The sequence below is a fragment of the Rana temporaria genome, chromosome 7 (genome assembly GCF_905171775.1).
Source record: "Rana temporaria chromosome 7, aRanTem1.1, whole genome shotgun sequence".
NCBI classification, from domain to species: domain Eukaryota; kingdom Metazoa; phylum Chordata; class Amphibia; order Anura; family Ranidae; genus Rana; species Rana temporaria.
This window is the reverse complement of record NC_053495.1, coordinates 179,660,589-179,682,320: the sequence shown is the minus strand read 5'-3', so window position 1 is coordinate 179,682,320 and position 21,732 is coordinate 179,660,589. Positions and strand designations below refer to the sequence as shown.

Genomic DNA, 21,732 nt, shown 5'->3' with positions numbered 1-21,732 from the left:
ATAGGATTTTCAATTTTGACCCTAGATACATCTGAAGTTTTTATTGGCCATAGCTATATATAGTGCACAGAAAGCTTTTTCGTAAGTCATCATAATAAAGGTATATCCCAGGGATATGCAATTAGCGGACCTCCAGATGTTGCAGAACTACAAATCCCATGAGGCATAGCAAGACTCTTGACAGCCACAAGCATAACACTCAGAGGCAGAAGCATGATGGGACTTGTAGTTTTGCAACAGCTGGAGGTCCGCTAATTGCATATCCCTGGATATCCCAAACATTGAGATAAAATGTTCTCACCATTCTAAAGTGTTCCGACCTCCGAGAAGCTCTCTGATCTCCTCGCGACATTTGTTTTGGTGTTCAGGGTATATAGCCATACAGTATAATGTCCAGGAGACCCCGCTGGCCGTTGTATCATGTCCCTCAAACATAAATGTGTCCACTTCTGCACGCAAGTCCTCATCTGACAGACCCTGACCATTTTCATCCTGATGGTTTAAAAAAAATAATATATTGGCAAACCTTCCAACATATTATAATAAAATCAGGGCAAGTCAAAAGCCTTTCCTTAGGTCATACAGGCTCCACCCTGAAGTAATCATATAGGCCCATATTTGGGTGGGACTGGGTGAGCAAAAGCATCTATTTCTGCCCCTCAAAGGTTGACTTTAAAGTGGATGTAAACCCTCACATATACCCAGTGAAGTGAACAGCCTCAGATGATACACAGAGATTAAACAAATTTTCCTACATAAGTTTTACATGTATATCTGCTTTCTTCATCTGTATATACTGTTTAGAAAGTGCACCACGTGTTAGGGGATTTTCTCTTCCTGGTTAACACTGCAGTGAAACCTGGACATACAGCCAAGACAGCTGATTGGAGGAAAGGCACACACCCCTTCTCCTCATAGGTAGAGACTTTCAGCTCTGATCATTGAATCGTTCAGGGCTCTGCTACTCTATTTATAGCATCCTCCCCAACACAAAACTCCTGCTGCTTTAAACATATGTGACTTTTCAGGAGTTATTAGGCTGATAACAGAAGAACTGGGCAGGAGACAGCTGTCAGACATGATGCTTTGAAGAGAGATAACAAAACACTACAGATATATGTGCCCAGCTCAAATTTCATGAATCGGGTTTACATCCACTTTAAGGTCTCCTTCACACAGCTGTGAAAAAACGTGCCTTGTACACACGAGTGGGATTTCCGATGGAAAAAGCCAGACGGGAGCTTTTCATCGGATATTCCATCCGCGTGTATGTCCTATTCCGACGGAATTAGATAGAGAACATGTTCTCAATTTTTCCGTTGGAAAAACATTTAATCGGAAATTCCTATAGTCTGTATTAAGAAGAAGGTAGGGGGCGCTCACTGACTGAATAACTATGTAACTAAATGGGTGAACAGTAGGATAATTGATTAAATAAAAACAGATCAGTTAATAAAATATCCAAACAAATCCAAAACATGCAATTACAGTGCAAAAGTAAACAAGTGGACAGGTGGAAAAAAAGAGGTGAAATAGGCAATCAGTAACCCATATAAGACAGGTGGATAAAAATCCAGTAAATAAATAAATATATAAATGTGCAACTGACAACAATCAATGTGCATAAAAGTGCAAAAGTGGAAAAGTCTGGTACAAAATAAATTCTTCAAAAAAGTTCATATTTCATAATGATGTGCAATAAACTCCAAAGGTGCAAGCAGGCAATCTTGACAGGATCACGGTGATTACAAAAGTGCAGGTGCTGTTTCTTCCAGTGCAGGTGCTAAAAACTGTTTCCCCCAGCCTCTCACCTTAATAGGCCAAAATAAAAGCCTTGCTGCAATATCTGTTTGCCGTCCCATCAGGAGCTGGGACGACAATGAGAAGAGAGCAGTAATCAGTCCTAAAGAGATATTGCAGCAAGGCTTTTATTTTGGCCTATTAAGGTGAGAGGCTGGGGGAAACAGTTTTTAGCACCTGCACTGGAAGAAACAGCACCTGCACTTTTGTAATCACTGTGATCCTGTGAAGATTGCCTGCTTGCACTTTTGGAGTTTATTGCACATCATTATGAAATATTAACTTTTTTGACAAATTTATTTTGTACCAGACTTTTGCACTTTTATGCACATTTTATACACAACCGGTTTGCACCCTTGGACAATCGCCCAATGGATTACAACTATTCCAACTATTATCAGGGTCCCCAACAGTATGCCCAGAGACCCCCTAGAGGCAAATCCAGGGGCAACCATAGAGGCAAACAGGGACAACAACACCCTGGACAGCAGCCAGGGGGGGAATGGAGGGGCTGGAACGAGCCCTACAAGATTCCCACCAATTCATCCCAGCCCCCGAAAATAAACGCAGAACCAGAGGCAAAAGAGGGGGAACAAGAAAAAGAGCCAGGGACAACTAGGGGAAGGCATTTTCAATTTGGCGGGGGTAGACCTTTCTCAGGCAGAATTAACAGTCCTGTCACAGGGTCTAAAATTCGCCCCCAACAAATGCCTGGATAAATTTGAGGCCTTCATAGATGTGGAAAAATTTGTGAGAAAATTAAACATTAAAAAACATTTTTCAAAACAAACCACATATGAACCCCAAACAGAAAATACAGGATTCCAACACAGCGGGTTAAGAAACAGTTCGGTATTCAATCCACAAAAAGGGACTCACCATCATGTGGAAATCTTCAAAAGTATGGTGCAAGGGAAAATCCAAGATTTGGAAATTAAACGCACCACTCATAGTAACAAATTGGTGATGGAGGGAATTAAAGCATTGGAACAGAATAAAAACATAGTAGTACGCCCAGCAGACAAAGGCGTAGGGGTAGTCATACTCAAGAGGGCGGACTATTATGGAGAGATCGACCGTCTTCTGAGTGCTACTGACACCTATTTACCACTCTCGGGAGATCCGCTGGGTAAACTTAAATTAGAACTTTCACTATGGGTGGAAGATGGGAAGGTGCAATCCATCCTAACGGAAAAAGAAGCACACTATCTAGTGCCCAAAGTACCTCGCACACCTGTCCTTTACATTGTGCCTAAGATACACAAAAACAAGACCCATCCACCAGGAAGACCCATCATCAGTGGGATAGGATCACTCTATTCCAGAGTGGGAGAATATTTGGATTTCTACAGTTGGTAACTGTAGACGTAGAGTCGCTTTACACCAACATCCGGCAAGCAGACGCAATTCTGGCAGTAAAGGAGGCCTTGGAAGAAAAATCTTCATTACCCCAGGCCCAAATTGGATATTTGGTGAAGGGTCTTAAAATAGCTATGGGAAACAACTACTTCTGGGCCCAGGGAGACTTCTACAAGCAAATCAAAGGAGTCGCAATGGGCGCCAGGTATGCCCCCAGTGTAGCTAATCTGGTACTTAACAGATGGGAGGAAGAGACCATTTTTAAGGACAATATTACATCGCTTATATATTACCGAAGGTATATAGACGATATTTTACTATTCTGGGAAGGTCCCCAAGCATCATTGGAACAATTTTTATCCAAAATGAATACCAACAACTACGGTCTCAGTTTCACAGCAGAGTCCAGTAAGACTTCCAGCCATTTTTTGGACCTTACGCTAACGAAAAAGGGCAGCCGGGTCCTCACAAAAACGTATTTTAAACCAACGGACCGCAACGGATTCGTGCCTATTTCAAGTTGCCATCACCCAAAATGGCTGGGTGCAATACCAAAAGGGCAATACATGAGGATCCGTCGAAACTGCGATGATGTTGCGGATTTTGAACTACAAGCCGCAATATTAACTGAGAAGTTTATAGAAAAAGGTTATACCCAAAATGCATTGTGGAAAACGCAGCAAGAAGTCTTGGCAATGGATAGGGAGTCCCTCTTGGAAACTAGAGTGAGACCCCCCAGAAAAGAAGATGTACCTTTTATATCAGGTTACCACAGGCAATATAGAAGTGTGGAGAAAATTGTCAAAGAGTTTTGGCCTATACTTTTAAAAGACATGGATTTGGTCAAAATCCTGCCGAAACATCCCACCTTTATCTATAAGAAAGCACCAGGCCTGAGAAATATGGTAGCCACCAATGTCCCAGATCCTCCAGAAAAGCCATACACTTTCCTGGACGGATCCAGCTTCCACTACTGCACCCGCTGCAGATCCTGTAAGAAAACAAAAAGGCAAGGAAAAAAGATCAGTAAGTTCACGTCCAGTGTAACTGGACAAGAATTCACTATCAAACCATTGATAACATGCCATTCCAAATTTGTAACGTACGTCCTAGAATTGGATGAACGTGTGGAGGGGTAGTGGCGCTGCCCTACCTGCAACTGGGCACAGCAATAATTGTGAACAGTAACCCAAATGGGTGTGAGGTGATGTGTAGTGGTCAGTACAGTAAGTAAACCAGACCTGTATACCGACAAAATATTAGGTGAAAATACAATATTAAAAAATTATAACATAAAGTGCCCCACCACATATAAATATGTGTTATGGGGTGGGGATATATGCAAATATCACTGGTAGGCTATAAACTAGCCTGTGAAGATTCCAATGTGCTATAAGTAGGACAATAATGCGAATACATATACATGTGACAAAAGAAAAGCATGTAGCCAAAATATAAAATTGTGATACTTATAAAATATATAAAAAATGTATATATATAGTAATAGTCCAATAATGTGCTTATATAGAAAAAATATAGTCCAGCAATATGGATGCGGTGAAAGTACTTTTTACAGCAATACTATGAAAAAAGCCATCCAGGGGGTGATAAAGTCCGTGCTGTGATAGGTGCACCTGTGAAGGTAAGTGCTCAGGTATGCAGTAGTGGAACTTGCACGCAGTGTTCACGGTGCTCCCCCTTGTGGGTCCCCACTTACCAGAGGCACTAACCCCTGCAGGGGTAAAGTGCAAAGTAGTCAGCCTCGGACGGCTCAGTGGTCTCCCGTAGTTCCTCAGTTGTACTTGGGACCTCCTAGATGTAGTAGTGGTGTGTTATCCGAATCCAAGGTGGGTAGTTGTTTTTTTAAAAACCAGCAGCCCTCCGGAGAAAAAAACACACTGACATAGCGTGGTATGTTTGGAATAGGTGCTTGGTTTATTTAGCACTCACAAAAGCATGCAGGGTATATCAGAAAAATATATATAATAAAAAATAGTAAAAAATATGAACATAAAAATAGGTTTAGAGCGGGGGTGGTTGCTCAAAGAGATAAAAGTTTGTTAAAAACAAAAAGATATCTGTGGAGCAGCTAACAGCCTGTTAGCATGGCTCCGTCGCTGCACTAGGTATGTCAGGAAGTATCGGCTATCGCCTGGGAGCGGCGTGCGTTCCACTGATACTCCAGCTAGAACCGGAAGTGCGTGCGTGTCTGCGTGTATCCGCTTTACACGTGTTTCGTCGTAATACGTCTTCAGAAGACGTATTACGACGAAACACGTGTAAAGCGGATACACGCAGACACGCACGCACTTCCGGTTCTAGCTGGAGTATCAGTGGAACGCACGCCGCTCCCAGGCGATAGCCGATACTTCCTGACATACCTAGTGCAGCGACGGAGCCATGCTAACAGGCTGTTAGCTGCTCCACAGATATCTTTTTGTTTTTAACAAACTTTTATCTCTTTGAGCAACCACCCCCGCTCTAAACCTATTTTTATGTTCATATTTTTTACTATTTTTTATTATATATATTTTTCTGATATACCCTGCATGCTTTTGTGAGTGCTAAATAAACCAAGCACCTATTCCAAACATACCACGCTATGTCAGTGTGTTTTTTTCTCCGGAGGGCTGCTGGTTTTTAAAAAAACAACTACCCACCTTGGATTCGGATAACACACCACTACTACATCTAGGAGGTCCCAAGTACAACTGAGGAACTACGGGAGACCACTGAGCCGTCCGAGGCTGACTACTTTGCACTTTACCCCTGCAGGGGTTAGTGCCTCTGGTAAGTGGGGACCCACAAGGGGGAGCACCGTGAACACTGCGTGCAAGTTCCACTACTGCATACCTGAGCACTTACCTTCACAGGTGCACCTATCACAGCACGGACTTTATCACCCCCTGGATGGCTTTTTTCATAGTATTGCTGTAAAAAGTACTTTCACCGCATCCATATTGCTGGACTATATTTTTTCTATATAAGCACATTATTGGACTATTACTATATATATACATTTTTTATATATTTTATAAGTATCACAATTTTATATTTTGGCTACATGCTTTTCTTTTGTCACATGTATATGTATTCGCATTATTGTCCTACTTATAGCACATTGGAATCTTCACAGGCTAGTTTATAGCCTACCAGTGATATTTGCATATATCCCCACCCCATAACACATATTTATATGTGGTGGGGCACTTTATGTTATAATTTTTTAATATTGTATTTTCACCTAATATTTTGTCGGTATACAGGTCTGGTTTACTTACTGTACTGACCACTACACATCACCTCACACCCATTTGGGTTACTGTTCACAATTATTGCTGTGCCCAGTTGCAGGTAGGGCAGCGCCACTACCCCTCCACACGTTCATCCAGTCCTTTTACTATCTCCTATGGGGATTTGTTTTTGGGGGGCTGCAGCCTGATTATTGAATATTTTTATTACAATTACTCTGATTATTTTATTTATCGGTTTTCCTGGATTTGATTAGACATCTGTCTAGTATCTACTGTCATATATATTAGTCTGGCTAGAGCCTAAGCGCAGATTAACCCCTATTCTACGTACGTCCTAGAATGTCCGTGCACTCTGCAATACGTGGGCCGGACTACCCGCGAACTTAAAGTCAGAATAAACGAACACGTGGCCAATATAATTAAAGGGTACCCAGAACACAGCGTGTCTAAGCATTTTGACTTGTACCACAACAGGGACCCGAGTCTGTTAAAATTCTATGGAATTGATAGGATTACCAAACATTGGCGTGGTACTGACCTTACTAAGGCAGTATCTCAGAACGAGACTCAATGGATACATCGTCTAAGGACTATGCGACCACTAGGGCTCAATATAGAGCTCGACCTTAATTGTTTTTTAACTGATGCGTGAACGGCAGACCTATGTTTTAGTGCATCATTCCATACACACACCCAGAGGATTTTGGGAGATCCCCACTCCAAGGGGCTGGGCAGTTTGCACATCACCCATCGGCCAACCCATCTTGAATTGGGCTCACACAAAACAAAAGGGTAGAGGGAAAACATACATTCCTTGCACCACCCGAGCCTTGGAGTGTAGAATTTTGATTGTTTTACAACTATAGTTACATACACACTCCTTGTACTACTCGAGTTGGATTGTATAATTTTTATTATTTTTTATTATTTTATAACCTATTTTAACTAATTTACAGGCTACGCAAATGGCACACATATTAAATAATAATATAACTGGGAGAACTAAAAACGCACTGCATCTAGATGGATTTAGAATACTGGTGCTATTTTGCACAATACCACATAACCCCTCTAGATGGCGCACAGAACACTATGGACCCATTGCATAGCATATTAAAAATGACAGAGTTTTAAACAAATTCAACATGTCCAAATAAGAATTCAAAGATACATTTCAGGTATTTTAAGCAGCGAGCAGATACATGTATGTATTGATTTATGATTGGAGACAGTTTGCACAGCCATAATGTGTTTAATATGTGAGCTTTGGTAACTGGGACAGAGGCTGTCACATGATTCGATTGCCCCTCCCACAGGCTGATAAACAGACCTATATAATAGATGTCTGTTGCGTGTGCTGGATACGCTTCCTGAAGACGGTTTAACTGAAACGTGACGTCGAGGCGGTATCCGAGCGCGCACGCATAGCCACGCACTTCCGGTCTCACTGGTTGATGGACAACTAGCGGTGGAACGCACGCTAGTGGACCAGGACGCGGCCATCTCTTATCTTGTCTTACTATCCCCACCACCTACAGCCTCAGTGCCGGGAACGGGCACCAGCAACAGTAAGAGGCCATTTGGCATTGTAATTTTAACTTTTGTATATTAAATGGTTTTATACTATGGTGGTATCTCTTCTCCTTTCTTGGTACACCATTTGCTGCAATCGCTGACATTGGAATCCAATGAGACCCTGCTGATCCTCATTTAAAACAAGCCTGATTGACCATATTTTAAGTAATCTGGTCAACACCGTGTGGTAAGGAGCCATCCATTATTATTCTGGTGACCTATAGGTGAAGGCGGATCACTTCTTTCTCGCACTTTGGCTATTTTGAAGATTCACAAGCACTTTAGCATTTGCACTTTTCCCTGCGATTTGGGATTGGATTATTTGCATTTTGCCCCTGGACTTGATACAACACTGGATCCATTTTGCACTTAACTATTTATTTGCTGGACATTCTTTTAATTTTTTTTTTTTTTTTTTATTTATTTTCCACAGCATTTGGCACTATTGTACTTATAGAGTTTAGACTATAATCTGTTTGGTTTTTCACATAGATTTGGGCACACAGTTACACTGTGTACTACTCAAACGCACATTGTGACACGCATCCACTATTTTGATATAGCGCCCCTCACCTCACTACACAATAGGTGCTAAAAACTGTTTCCCCCAGCCTCTCACCTTAATAGGCCAAAATAAAAGCCTTGCTGCAATATCTGTTTGCCGTCCCATCAGGAGCTGGGACGACAATGAGAAGAGAGCAGTAATCAGTCCTAAAGAGATATTGCAGCAAGGCTTTTATTTTGGCCTATTAAGGTGAGAGGCTGGGGGAAACAGTTTTTAGCACCTGCACTGGAAGAAACAGCACCTGCACTTTTGTAATCACTGTGATCCTGTGAAGATTGCCTGCTTGCACTTTTGGAGTTTATTGCACATCATTATGAAATATTAACTTTTTTGACAAATTTATTTTGTACCAGACTTTTGCACTTTTATGCACATTGATTGTTGTCAGTTGCACATTTATATATTTATTTATTTATTTACTGGATTTATATCCACCTGTCTTATATGGGTTACTGATTGCCTATTTCACCTCTTTTTTTCCCACTTGTTTACTTTTGCACTGGAATTGCATGTTTTGGATTTGTTTGGACATTTTATTAACTGATCTGTTTTTATTTTATCAATTATCCTACTGTTCACCCATTTAGTTACATAATTATTCAGTCAGTGAGCCCCCCCTACCTTCTTCTTCTTCTTCTTCTTAATATTGCTATCTATGTGCGATCATTTTTAGGTGGCTGTTGCTATTTATTTTAGGTTTCAGATTATTTCCCTTTGTTATGCGCATTAGTTCCCCCCTTTTTTAAAACCTATAGTCCATATGCTTTTCCGACGGAATAAACACCGCGCATGCTCGGAAACAATTCGACGCATGCTCAGAAGCATAGAACTTAATTTTCTCGGCTTGTCGTAGTGTTTTACGTCACCTCGTTCTTGACGGTCGGATTTTAGTGTGACCGTGTGTATGCAAGACAGCTTGAGCAGAATTCCATCGGAAAAATCGTTGGAAAAACCGTCGGAGTTTATTCCGTCGGGAAAACCGGTCGTGTGTACAGGGCATCACAGTTATTTTTTTTAAACAGATCTGAGCACAGCTGCATTGTTTTCAATAGAGATATTCACATAGGTGCCTAAACATGCACAGCATTCAGATCTGTAGCCAAAAATCTGCATCTAAAGACATGCGTATACACATATACCATTGAGAATAAGAACATGACAATTTTACGCATACAAAAGCCTCTCTTGTTCCATCTCTCATGCTGCTTCCACCTGTTTCTGTCTCCTCCTAGTCCCTGGGTTTTTTTCCCCAGGGACTCCGCCAAGCCCGTTGGGATCCTTCGGTGTAAATGACCCACGCTATATCAAGATGCCACTCAACTCAGCTCAAAAATGTATCTATTTACTGATCATTCATGCACAAACTTTTGTTCCTTGCCTAATGATCGGTAAAATGTTTACAGCTGTGTTACGACCATGTGAATGTAGCCTTGGGCCTCTACACATAGCCTAAAACCAGACACTTATACAGGCATTCTGCACTTTTTTTTTCTGCCTGTAAAAACACCTCTGTGTTAGCCTATGTGGCCATACACACACAAGCATTTACTGGCGTATTTGAAGAGGAGCGTTTACATCCAGGAAACAAAAGCGCCAATGGCACGCTCTTAGAGGAGCGGTTAAGCAACAAAGACATACGTCTAAACGTGCGCATATGCACATAAATATATACCAAAGGCCGGAATAAGTGAACATTCTAAATATCCATTTGAATACATGCATAAACACGCATACATATTTTATCAAAGGTGTTTTTTCTGCCGAATCCTGGAAGAAAAAAAATCCTGCTTTGGCCCCATTCCCATGGCCATAGAAAAAAAAACAAGCATTTTTAATTTACAGATCTGAATGCAGCTGCATTTTTTTCAATGAAGACATTCAAACAGGTGTGTAAACATGCACTGCATTCAGGTCCATAACACAGACTCCATGCATATGCATGTATGCCATTAATAAAAACCAACAGGACAGTTTTTAAGCGTTCTATATACTGATCATCATGGTGGATCTTTTGTTTCTGTTCGGTCTCTTTTTAATCGGTGGTGTGAGTGGGACCTTAGTTTCATAAGCCTGTGTGCATGAGGCCTTCATTTTGAATTCAAACAAAATTCTTACTGTAAAAATTGCATACAATAGTGAGGAAAGCTCTTTCAGGTCCTTATTACTACCTGTGTCGCTGTTGGAGAGAATTGTCCCTTTTTTTAGCGGTTGCTTCACCTTGACAGGGCAACAAGTTTCCCTTATGAAATTTCCTTAAATGCCAGCAGCTAGAAAGTAACACCTCAATGATTTGGCTAGCAAGGAACTCTCTAGGAAAAGGTACAGTAAGTGGTCTGTCTCTGGCAGGTTGCCTTATGACATTAGCCTAAGGCCCCTTGCACACTTGGGCGTTTTTCATGCGGTACAGCGCTAAAAATAGCGCTGCTATACTGCATGAAAAATCATGCCCTGTAGTGTTCAATGTGAAAGCCCGAAGGCTTTCACACTGAAGCGGTGCGCTAGCAGGAGCGCTTCAAAAGTCCTGCTAGCCGCATCTTTACCACGGTATAGGAGCGGTGTGTTCACCGCTCCTATACCGTGCCTTCCCATTGAAATAAATGGGAAACCGCGGTAACACCGCGGTATTAACCCTTTTTCGGCCGCTAGCGGGGGTTAAAACCTCACCGCTAGCGCCCGAATATCGCGGTAAATACAACGGTATAGCGGCGCTACAAATAGCGCGGCTATACCGTCACTGCGGCTCCACGCCTCAATGTGAAAGAGGTCTTAGGGAGAGTTCTTCTTCCTTCCAGTACCAATTGGAGCAGGACACATTTGTGAGAAGGATCTGTGTACTGTGTGGGCTACTGAGACACTGCTGAACTGCGGCGACCTTTTCTTTTCATCCCTGAAGCAGGCAGAAGAAGGACTCTAAACCCTGTTATGGGGCAAGGTTTATGCTGGCGGTGAGCCAAAGTTTTGTTTTATATGTGAGATGACGGGTGTATTGTTTTGTTTTATATGCTGAAAGGAAGCTGTTTTTTTTTTAGGCCTCGTACACACGGACGGACTGTCCGATGAAAACGGTCCACTGGACCGTTTTCATCGGACATGTTCGCTCGGAGATTTCTGTCTGATGGTTGTACACACCATCAAACAGAAATCCACGCGGACACTATACGCGGTGACGTGGCCGCGCCGTCACCGCGACGATGACACAGCGACGTGCGCGGCCCTGGAAGGTCAATGCTTCCATGCATGCGTCGAATCACTTTGACGCATGCGAGGGCTTTCGGCCGAGCGGACATGTCCGGTGAGTCTGTACAGACGACCGAACATGTCCGACGGACAGGCTTCCAGCGGACATGTTTCTTAGCATGCTAAGAAACATTTGTCCGCTGGAAAACTGTCCGATCCGCCGGAAAATTGTCCGGTCGGACGTACAGACGACCGAACATGTCCGCGGACCAGTTTCAGCAGACATGTTCGGTCGTGTGTACGGGGTCTTACGTTTTGAAATGTAAAGACTGTTTGCGTTTACCAACGTGGCTGGTTGGTGATCCAAGCTCCCTAAACATGACAATATATATCCAAGGGTGTTAAAATGTTTCTTTCATGAACCTTGAAATGATGTAATATAAAGTATGTGATTTATGTTGCATGGCCCTTTCAGATTAGATTTGGTACCTTGGCATACAGAAGAATGTCAAGAAAGTCCAGGTGTCTCTTCTGCTTGATCTTCTCCAGCTCTATGTTCTGTTTAAGAGATTCTTTCCGCCGCTTGATCACATTATCTGTATTGAAAACGTATTACAGACTTTTTTCAACTAATGTAAAATCAAGATGTCATATTGTATTTGTTGTTACTGTGAATTGACAAAATTCTTTAAATTGGAATATATTATACCCTTAGGAAAAACAAAAAAGTTAATTCAGAGGGAATTGTTAGTATAGAAGTTTAAGTGGAGCTACAATTTATTAACACGAGTTAGGCCTGTATATGGGTAAAATGTTTCCTATTTTGCCATCTCTCTCCATTGGAGAGATTTCCCATCACTCCCTGCTCCCTGTGATGCACTGTGTGGTCTGACACCTTTCTATCCAAACCAGCATTAACTTTTTTGAGCTACAGTAGCTCTTCAATTGAATCAAAATACCTTCACTCCCCATGTGCATTAATGAGCCTTGGCCGCACATGACCCTGTTCCTGGTTTGCTGACAGGCCTCCTGAGGAGGGCTTTGCCCCCCACATTTCAGTGTCACTCTCCCTAAACCAGTGTTTCTCAATTCCAGTCCTCAGGCCCCCCCAACAGGTCAGGTTTTCAGGATTTCCATTATTTTGCACAGGTGATTTGATCAGTTTCACTGCCTTAGTAATCACCACAGCCTTTTCATCTGAGGGAAATCCTGAAAACCTGACCTGTTGGGGGGGCCTGAGGACTGGAATCGAGAAACACTGCCCTAGACCAATGACATTGGTAACAGGAAGTAGAGGGTTTGGAAGGTAGCGTGCAGCTTCAGCAGTGCCAAGGCAGCATGGCTACACAGTGCCCTGCCTCTATCCACTGCACAAAATCATTTGTTTCCATGGTGCAGGGCAATGGAACAGGATACATGGCATATTTTGTTGCTCTTTGTGAAGAGGGGACTCTGTTGTGATGGTGGAATCGGGGAGACCCTGTTGCAATGAGGGGCCTCTGTTGTGATGGGGTTGACCTCTGTTGTGTTGGGGGACAGACTCTGTTGTGATGGGATGACGCTCTGTTATGATGGGTGGAGCACCATTGGGAAGGGAGGGTTTCTAATAGTTTGGGGGTGACTTTGATTTGAAGGAGGCAATGTCATGGGGGTACTGTGATGTAAAGAGTCTGACTCTGAAGTGAAGGGTGGAATCTGATGTGAAGGGGGAACTCTCCCATGTGGTGCCAAGGAGTGGGCGACATCATCATCCAGTTGGTGACATCATCATCCAGTGTAGATGGTAGTGTCCCTCAGCCCCATAAATACAGAGCATGGCTAGGGTGTCTTGAGATTTTTCATACAAGGGTACCATGACTAAGGAATATTGAAAAAAGGTTAACCTAATACATGTGCTTTTCATTTCACAACATGCATATGAATATGAAGGGGACTAAGAGAGGATAAAATGATAGTATGTTGACATTATGCCCCTCCAATAACTTTCTTTTTTTTATCTGCACCCCCAAATCAGACAGGCTATTTCCTGTCTTTCCTGGTTTTCCTTTCTTGGACCACTTTTGGTTGCTCTTGATCATTGTAGCCCAGGAACATCCCACAAGAGCTGCAGTTTTGGAGATGCAGGCCATTACAGTTTGGCCCTTGTCAAAGTCGCTTAGATGCTAATGCTTGCCCACTTTTTCTGCTTTCAACACATCAGTTTCAGGAACAACATATTCACTTTTCTGCTTAATACACCCCACTCAATTTCAGATGCCATTGTAACGAGATAATAAGCCCTCATATTATTTTGCCAGGTGTCCTGTAGCATTCATAGGGATTGACACTTACTTGTATGTTCATGAGCTGTTCTTAGTGCCCTTCGGAAGCGGTAGCCATGGGGGCTCAGATAGAAGATTAGATCACTATGGTATGGGAAAAAGCGGAATCGATGATTTACCAGATAGGAGAGCTCATAGACAGCCTTGATGTATTCACTATCACTGTAAGGGGACAAAATTTGAGACCGGTCTATGCCATGCAGTAATCCCTTTCAGCCATCAGGTATCCTAATAGCAATAAGCCAAAAAAAATTTCAACATATTTTAGTACCACTCAGAAGATACTGACCTGTCATCCTGGCAGTTACTTTGGTAACTGAAGGCACATTTCATGATGGTGTCCAGTGTCATGAGGCTGACATGATGAAACAGCTCTATAGACTTTTTCTCTGAGACCAGATGCTCCCATTTGTCCTAGCAAAGTTGAAAACGAAGGATTCTATTAATGCAATAATTTATTAAAGACTAAGGGCCAGATTCACAAAAGAGATACGACAGCGTATCTCCTGATACGCCGTCGTATCTCTGAGATACGATTGTCGTATCTATGTGCCTGATTCATAGAATCAGGTTACGCATAGATAGCCCTTAGATCTGACAGGTGTAAGTGACTTACACCGTCGGATCTTAGGCTGCAATTCTAGGCCGGCCGCTAGGTGGCGATTCCATTGCGGTCGGCGTAGAATATGCAAATGACTAGTTACGCCGATTCACGAACGTCCGCTTTGCCCTTCGCTCTAAATTTACGTCGTTTCCGTAGAGATACGTCGCGTAAAACTAAGCATGCCCTCTAGGTGGTCTAACCAATGTTAAGTATGGCCGTCGTTCCCGCATCAAATTTTTTAAATTTCACATCGTTTGCGTAAGTCGTCCGTGAATGGCGCTGGACGCCATTTACATTAACGTCTAAACCAATGACGTCCTTGCGACGTCATTTAGCGCAATTTTAGGGACGGAGCATGCGCAGTACGTTCGGCGCGGGAACGCGCCTAATTTAAATGGTCCCTGCCCCATTTGAATTAGGCGGGCTTGCGCCGGGCGGATTTACGCTACGCCGCCGCAAGTTTACAGGTAAGTGCTTTGTGAATCAAGCACTTACGCTGTAAACTTGCGGCGGTGTAACGTAAATGGGATACGTTACGCCACCCAGCGTAACGTATTTCTATGTGAATCTGGCCCTAAATCCAGCTACTTTTATTTGGTATGAGTACAAAAAAAGAAAAAGAACTTCGGTCTGGATTTTATGACTGCCTGAGACTACTCTTGCCTGAGATTTACTCTTACTTTCTGTCCCTGTTGTCAATGGAACTGAATAGTACAGACAGCACTAAAAATATTTTCATTTTTATTCCTTCTTCACTGTACTATAGCAAGTTAGGGGAAATCTTCCCAGTAGGAACAAAGCAATAAAACCCAGGCAGATGATCTAAAAAAATGTAATAAAAAAGTTACGCATGAGTTTTTTGACCTTTCGCTAACAGAGCTGTTTTTGTGTTTTCTGCACATGTTTAAAAAATAATTTTAGATCTTAAAATTATGTAAACCACCAAAAATTATATATTTTCTGAAAGCAGCATACACCCTAGGGAATTAAAAGTAGTGGTAGTAAAAAATTCACTAAAATTAACTTTAGGGCGCACACATGCAATGATTTATCAATTTTTTAGTTAAAACCTAAAAGATGAGATTGCAAACAGATAACCAGCATATCAAACTGTGTGCACCCTTGAACTGGCGGCAAACTTCAGTAACCTACAGTATATTGCAGCACTGATTTCTCCTTACCAGCATCACATTAGCGCAGTCTGACATCACTCCCACATATGGCTTCAAAACATCATAATGGAAACCCGGGGTTAGCAGCTTGCGGTGCTGGAACCACTTTGCACCAGATAATATCAATAAACCTTTCCCTGTATAACAAAAACACAGCAGAAACATCTGAGAAAATTAGACATACCAACTACAGTTACATGTACATGGTCAGAGAACATCAAACTGAAATTACAGACTCTGTTCAGTTGAACAATCCATTTGATTCCTGGATGTCTAACAATGCCTGTATCAAAATTTCCTTGATGCATTATTTGCAGGTCCCTTGATAAGCAAAAATAAATACAGTCCTCCCATAATGGCTTATTAAGATATTGCCACAATATTATAAGAGAGGTTGGGACTGGCAAAACAAGATATATATTTTTTGTGGTTCATGTGGAGTAGAGATGGTCCTGCTAGCACTTAGGGCAGCCTGGCTTATATCCCTACAGACTCCTGTACTGGAAACTTGGCCTGTTATAATTATAAAGCTGACCATACTCTTTAGGTATTTCAGAAAGTTCCTGATGAACCAGCCAAAGTTTGCTCCATGGGTGGATCCATCCTCCCACTTGACATCCTTCCATTGAAAACTTGAAGGACATGGACATTTTTGTGCCAAACAACTGCGGTTTTGGTATACTGACAGCCGTAGCAGTAGCAGGCGATTCCTCCATTCACACTAAATAGCTTGGCTATTAGCCAGACTGTCTACCTTTCTGCCATTGAGTCTCATACTGCATTGTCACATGCAACATAAATGTCCAACAAAAGGAATGAGACTTCACAAGTGAGTGGAGCTAGGAATTCAAGCACAAAGATATTGGTGCAAAGATATATAAGTGGGAGATAAAATAATTGGAGGTGATAGGGGTATGTATTCGAAATGATCAAATTTGGTTATGTGAAAAAAGAAAGGATACCCCCAGAATGGGACTTTTAAGGCCAAACTCCGAATTGGATGAGAAAAAATGTTTATTGGGTGGATCAAGCAAAATTAGGTTGACACTTGTTCACAGAATAAACCTTGAATATCAAGGTGTATATGCACTGGAGCAGGTACAACTATTAAACAAACATACAGATAAATAACACCAGGGACTGAAGTGTGCCCCGTGTACAAAGAAAGAAAAATTAGAACAAAAAAGTACCCAGTGTAAAACAACATAAAGAATAAAAACACTCTTCAGGGGGCGGTAAAAAATGCTCGACGCGTTTCTGGTCTTGTGAACAAGCAAAAGACCATCATCAGGGGCCACAGGAGTGTATGGTTGTAGGTTCTCGATCGTTTATAAAAAACGAGTAGAGTAGTCCCTTGGTGTCGTGGATCTTCCCCTTCCCTTGGGCTCAGAGTAGGAGTGTATGGTTGTAGGTTCTCAATCGTTTATAAAAAACGAGTAGTGTAGTCCCTTGGTGTCGTGGATCTTCCCCTTCCCTTGGGCTCAGAGTAAGATCCCCTCAAATTTAATATGCGTAGCTATGGGTGTCCAAGAGCACAGGAAATCCCGATGTGGGACGGTTTTTTAATAAAAGACCCAAAAGTTGCTCCAGTAGATCCAATATGGACAGTCCTAGTGTCAATAACTCAGGAAAACCTGGGCTATTTCACAAAGGGGGGTTTGGAGCACCGTTGCTGTGTATATGTGGAGGCCCAGTGGCGTTAGTCCCTATAGGTAAAGGGTGCCTTGGTTATGAGGACTCAATTTAGAAGCCAAGAAGCTGTAAACAATGTACAGAAGGTTGAGTGATAGGAAGAGCAAATGATAAATGCAGGTATGCAGAATCTAATCAACCGCATAAAATCATCCTGCAACAACATGGACACCTCCGCCCATTCTGGGGACATCGATAACCCCTAGCACCAAAGTCAAAAGTCTTGGAGTCATCTTCGACTCCAACATGACAATGGATGCACAAATAGGGTCAGTGGTCAGCGGATCGCACCATCTGCTGCGCCTACTACGCACACTCACCCCCTTTATCCCCAAAGAGAACATTCCAGCCGTGGTGGGAACAATGATCAATTCCAGACTTGACTATGCGAATGCCCTCTATCTCGGACTCCCCAAATACCAAATCACTCATCTGCAAGTCTTTCAAAATATGGCTGCTCGACTCGTGACTGGGAAAAAAAACATGGGAATCAATCTCACCTTCTCTGAGATCCCTTCATTGGTTGCCAGTAAAAGACAGAATCACTTTCAAGGCACTTTGTCTAATGCATAAGTGTATTCAAGGAAACGCCCCCCAATATCTATGCGAAAAAATAAAAGCTCACAACCCCAATTGCGTTCTGCGATCCACCAATCAAAATCTAGTCCAGATACCCAAAGCCATGTACAAGTCCAAAGGAGATCGAAGATTTGCAGTCCAGGGACCTCGTTTGTGGAACGATCTACCAACCATCATTCGGTTGGAGGTGGACCACTTGGCCTTCAGGAGAAAGATCAAGACCTATCTCTTCTGAGGTCAAAGGGGCTCTACGCATGGAATCGATCAATTCAGCGCCCAGAGGCGATTCAGTTCGCATGTGCTGCGCTATATACCGTGTTTCCCCGAAAATAAGCCCGGGTCTTATATTAATTATGCCAACAAAAGACACAGTAGGGCTTATTTTCAGGGTAGGTCTTACCATGTAATGTGCTGTCTTCTCTCCCCCTCTCCCTCCCTGCCTGTCAGGAATCCCCAGTGTGAACTGAGTTAAAATGCTTGTACAATCCTATAATCCACTCTATTACAGTATTATATAATGTACAATGTGTGTTTCTGGAATATAATTGTGCCAAATACATTTGTTATAGCGCCGCTCTGCACTTCCGTTACCCGCCGCAGCTCTCTTCCCCGCAATTATATTACAGAAACACACACATTGTACATTATAAACTACTGTAATATAGTGGATTATAGGATTTTACAAGCATTTTTAACTAGGGCTTATTTTCGGGGTAGGGCTTATATTGCAGCCTTCCTGGAAAATAGCACTAGGTCTTATTTTCAGGGTAGGTCTTATTTTTGGGGAAACAGGGTACGTTTTTCACTCACTCACTCACTCACTCAAATGTTAATTGATGACAATAAATTTGTTACATACCAATCCATGGGGTGATGAAGTAATAGGCAAAGTTATCCTTTGGATCTGTAAGAAATAAAAGCATGATAGTTCTGTGTACAGGTCACACTTACATTTTTTAGACACCCCAGTTGGGGTACATGTTGGCAAAACCTAAAATAAAGCAAACAGAACTGAAATTGTATATTTCAATTCTATTCGAGGTCTATAATAGAAATGACTAACACCATTTTTATAAATAGAATCTTTATCTTTATTTTAGAATTTCAAGCTACAGGGATCATTTTGCATGAGTAGGAAGTATTAGATCACAATTAGAAAAATAACAAGCTTTTTGTTTTGTTTTAAAGTGGAGTTCCATCCATTTTTTTATGTTTGTCTGTGCTGCATGCTCTAATCTCATAGGGCCATATTCTCAAACAAGTTACGTAGGCGTATCAACAGATACGCCTACGTAAGTCCGTTTCCTATGTTTAAGTGTATTCTCAAACTGAGATACACTTAAACATGCCTAAGATACAACAGCCTGCGCCGTTGTATCTTAGGCTGCAATATTTACGCTGACCGCTAGGTGGCGGTCAGCGTAGAATATGCAAATGACTAGTCACGCCGATTCTCGAACGTACGCTTGCCCGCCGTAGTGTTTTAACGTCGTTTCCGTAAGCGATACGCGGCGTAAAGATAAAGATGCCCCCTAGGTGGCGTACTCAATGTTAAGTATGGCCGTCGATCCCGCGTCGAAATTTCAAAATTGAACGTCGTTTACGTAAGTCGTCCGTGAATGGCGCTGGACGCCATTTACGTTACAGTCAAAACAAATGACGTCCGTGAGACGTCATTTAGCGCAATGCAAGTCGGGTAATTTACCCGACGGAGCATGCGCATTACGATCGGCGCGGGAGCGCGCCTAATTTAAATGATCCACGCCCCCTGCCTGGATCATTTGAATTAGGATGGCTTACACGGGTGGACTTTACGCGATGCCGCCGCAAGTTCACAGGTAAGTGGTTTGGGAATCCGGCACTTGCCACTTAAACTTGCGGCGGCGTAACGTAAAGTACATACGTTCCGCCGCCTGAAATGTTTGAGAATATGGCCCATAGTGTTCAGAATGGACAATTTTTATTTAATTTGTTGCTTGTAAATGCCTTTATTTTGTAGTCCTTCATTACTTCCTCCTCCTTATTAGCCTAGGCTATTAAGTCACAAGGCTATATCAAAATAGGCCGTGGGGGCGTGTTTTATGTTAATTTGGGTTGACCTGACGTGATTGACGTTTTTTTGGAACGGCGCATGCGCCGTCCGTGTACATATCCCAGTGTGCATTGCGGTTAAGTACAGCGCACGGTCCTATTGGTTTTGACGTGGACGTAAATGATGTAAATCCCTATTCACGGACAACTTACGCAAACAACGTAAAATTTTCAAATTTTGACGCGGGAACGACGGCCATACTTAACATTACTATTCCAGCTATTTGATGGAATAACTTTAGGCCTGATAATGCGTTACGTAAACGGCGTATCTGTACTGTGTCGGCCGGGCGTAGGTTCGTGAATAGGCGTATCTAGTGATTTACATATTCTACCCCGACCGTAATGGAAGCGCCACCTAGCGGTCAGCCTAAAAATTACACTTTAGGATACGACGGTGTAAGACACTTACGCCGCTCGTATCTGAGCCTAATTTAAGCGTATCTGGTTTCCAGAATACGCTTAAATTAGCGCCGGCGCACATTCAGACTTAGGCTGGCGTATCTACTGATACACCAGCCTAAGTCTTTCTGAATCCACCTATCCTTGTGGAACAAAACCTCTGGCTTAAGCTGTGTCCAGGATTAGGCCTAAATACTCCAAGAGATCAATCGGCTTCTGTGTAGACTTTTGGAGTTACAGGATCCAAACAAACCACACCACTTTGTTGGTCAGGATCTGTGCCGATTGTTCCCTCAACGGAATATTGTCCATATACCCAACGGCAGAGATGCCCTAATGCTGTGTACACACGATCGGAAATTCCAACAAGAAAACCGTGGATTTTTTTCCGACTGAATTTTGGCTCAAACTTGTGTCGCATACACACGGTCACACAAATGTTGTCTGAAATTCCGACCGTCAAGAACGTGGTGACGTACAGAATTTCCAACAAGAACGTTTGCCGTCGGAAAATTTGAGATCCATCTTTTAAATTTTTGCTGTCGGGAATTCTGACAGCAAATGTCCGATGGAGCCTACTCACGGTCGGAATTTCCCATAGCTCCCATAGAACTTTTCTTGTCGGAAATTCTGATCGTGTGTACGTGGCATTAGAGTGTATAAAGGCAAGCACAAAGGCTAGAACCTTGGTGAAAACACAGGTTGCTAATGACAATCCACTAAAGGTCATCAAAGTGAAAAGATTGCTAATGTGCTGGAAAAATAGACAAATGCAAATGCACATCCCCGAGGTCTACAGAGGTAGAAAGTATCCATGATAAAAGGGAGGTTATGACAGACCCATTCGATTCTATACAGAAACTTTTTGATAAAATTAAGACATTCAGTACCTTGAAATCCAAGATCGGGCTGATGTCCTACTTTGGTCTTGATTCTTGGAACTGTGCAATGGTTGTAATAAAATTCTTGACTCCTTTCTGATACAGGAAATGGGATGATAATCCCTTGTTATTGAAGACCCACAAGGGCCACAAGGAGATCTGCTAATCTTCATGAGAAGTCAGCAATTGCAGCCTTAAAGGGGAGTTCCACCCACAATTTCACTTTTTAAATATAAATACCCCTGTAATACACAAGCTTA

The 21,732-nt window shown here is 42.4% G+C and overlaps 1 protein-coding gene across 1 annotated transcript in view; it reads right to left on the bottom strand.

The window, feature by feature from the left end:
* The window catches only part of LOC120945953 (cytochrome P450 4B1-like), a 53,589-nt gene that overhangs the window by 13,390 nt on the left and 18,467 nt on the right, over positions 1–21,732 (bottom strand). The window contains exons 3-8 of the mRNA XM_040360550.1: positions 18,958–19,002; positions 15,837–15,964; positions 14,341–14,465; positions 14,062–14,213; positions 12,220–12,326; positions 302–492 (exon numbers count right to left, since the gene is read on the bottom strand). Of these exons, the coding sequence (XP_040216484.1) occupies positions 302–492; positions 12,220–12,326; positions 14,062–14,213; positions 14,341–14,465; positions 15,837–15,964; positions 18,958–19,002 (748 nt within the window). The remainder of the gene's footprint in view (positions 1–301; positions 493–12,219; positions 12,327–14,061; positions 14,214–14,340; positions 14,466–15,836; positions 15,965–18,957; positions 19,003–21,732) is intronic.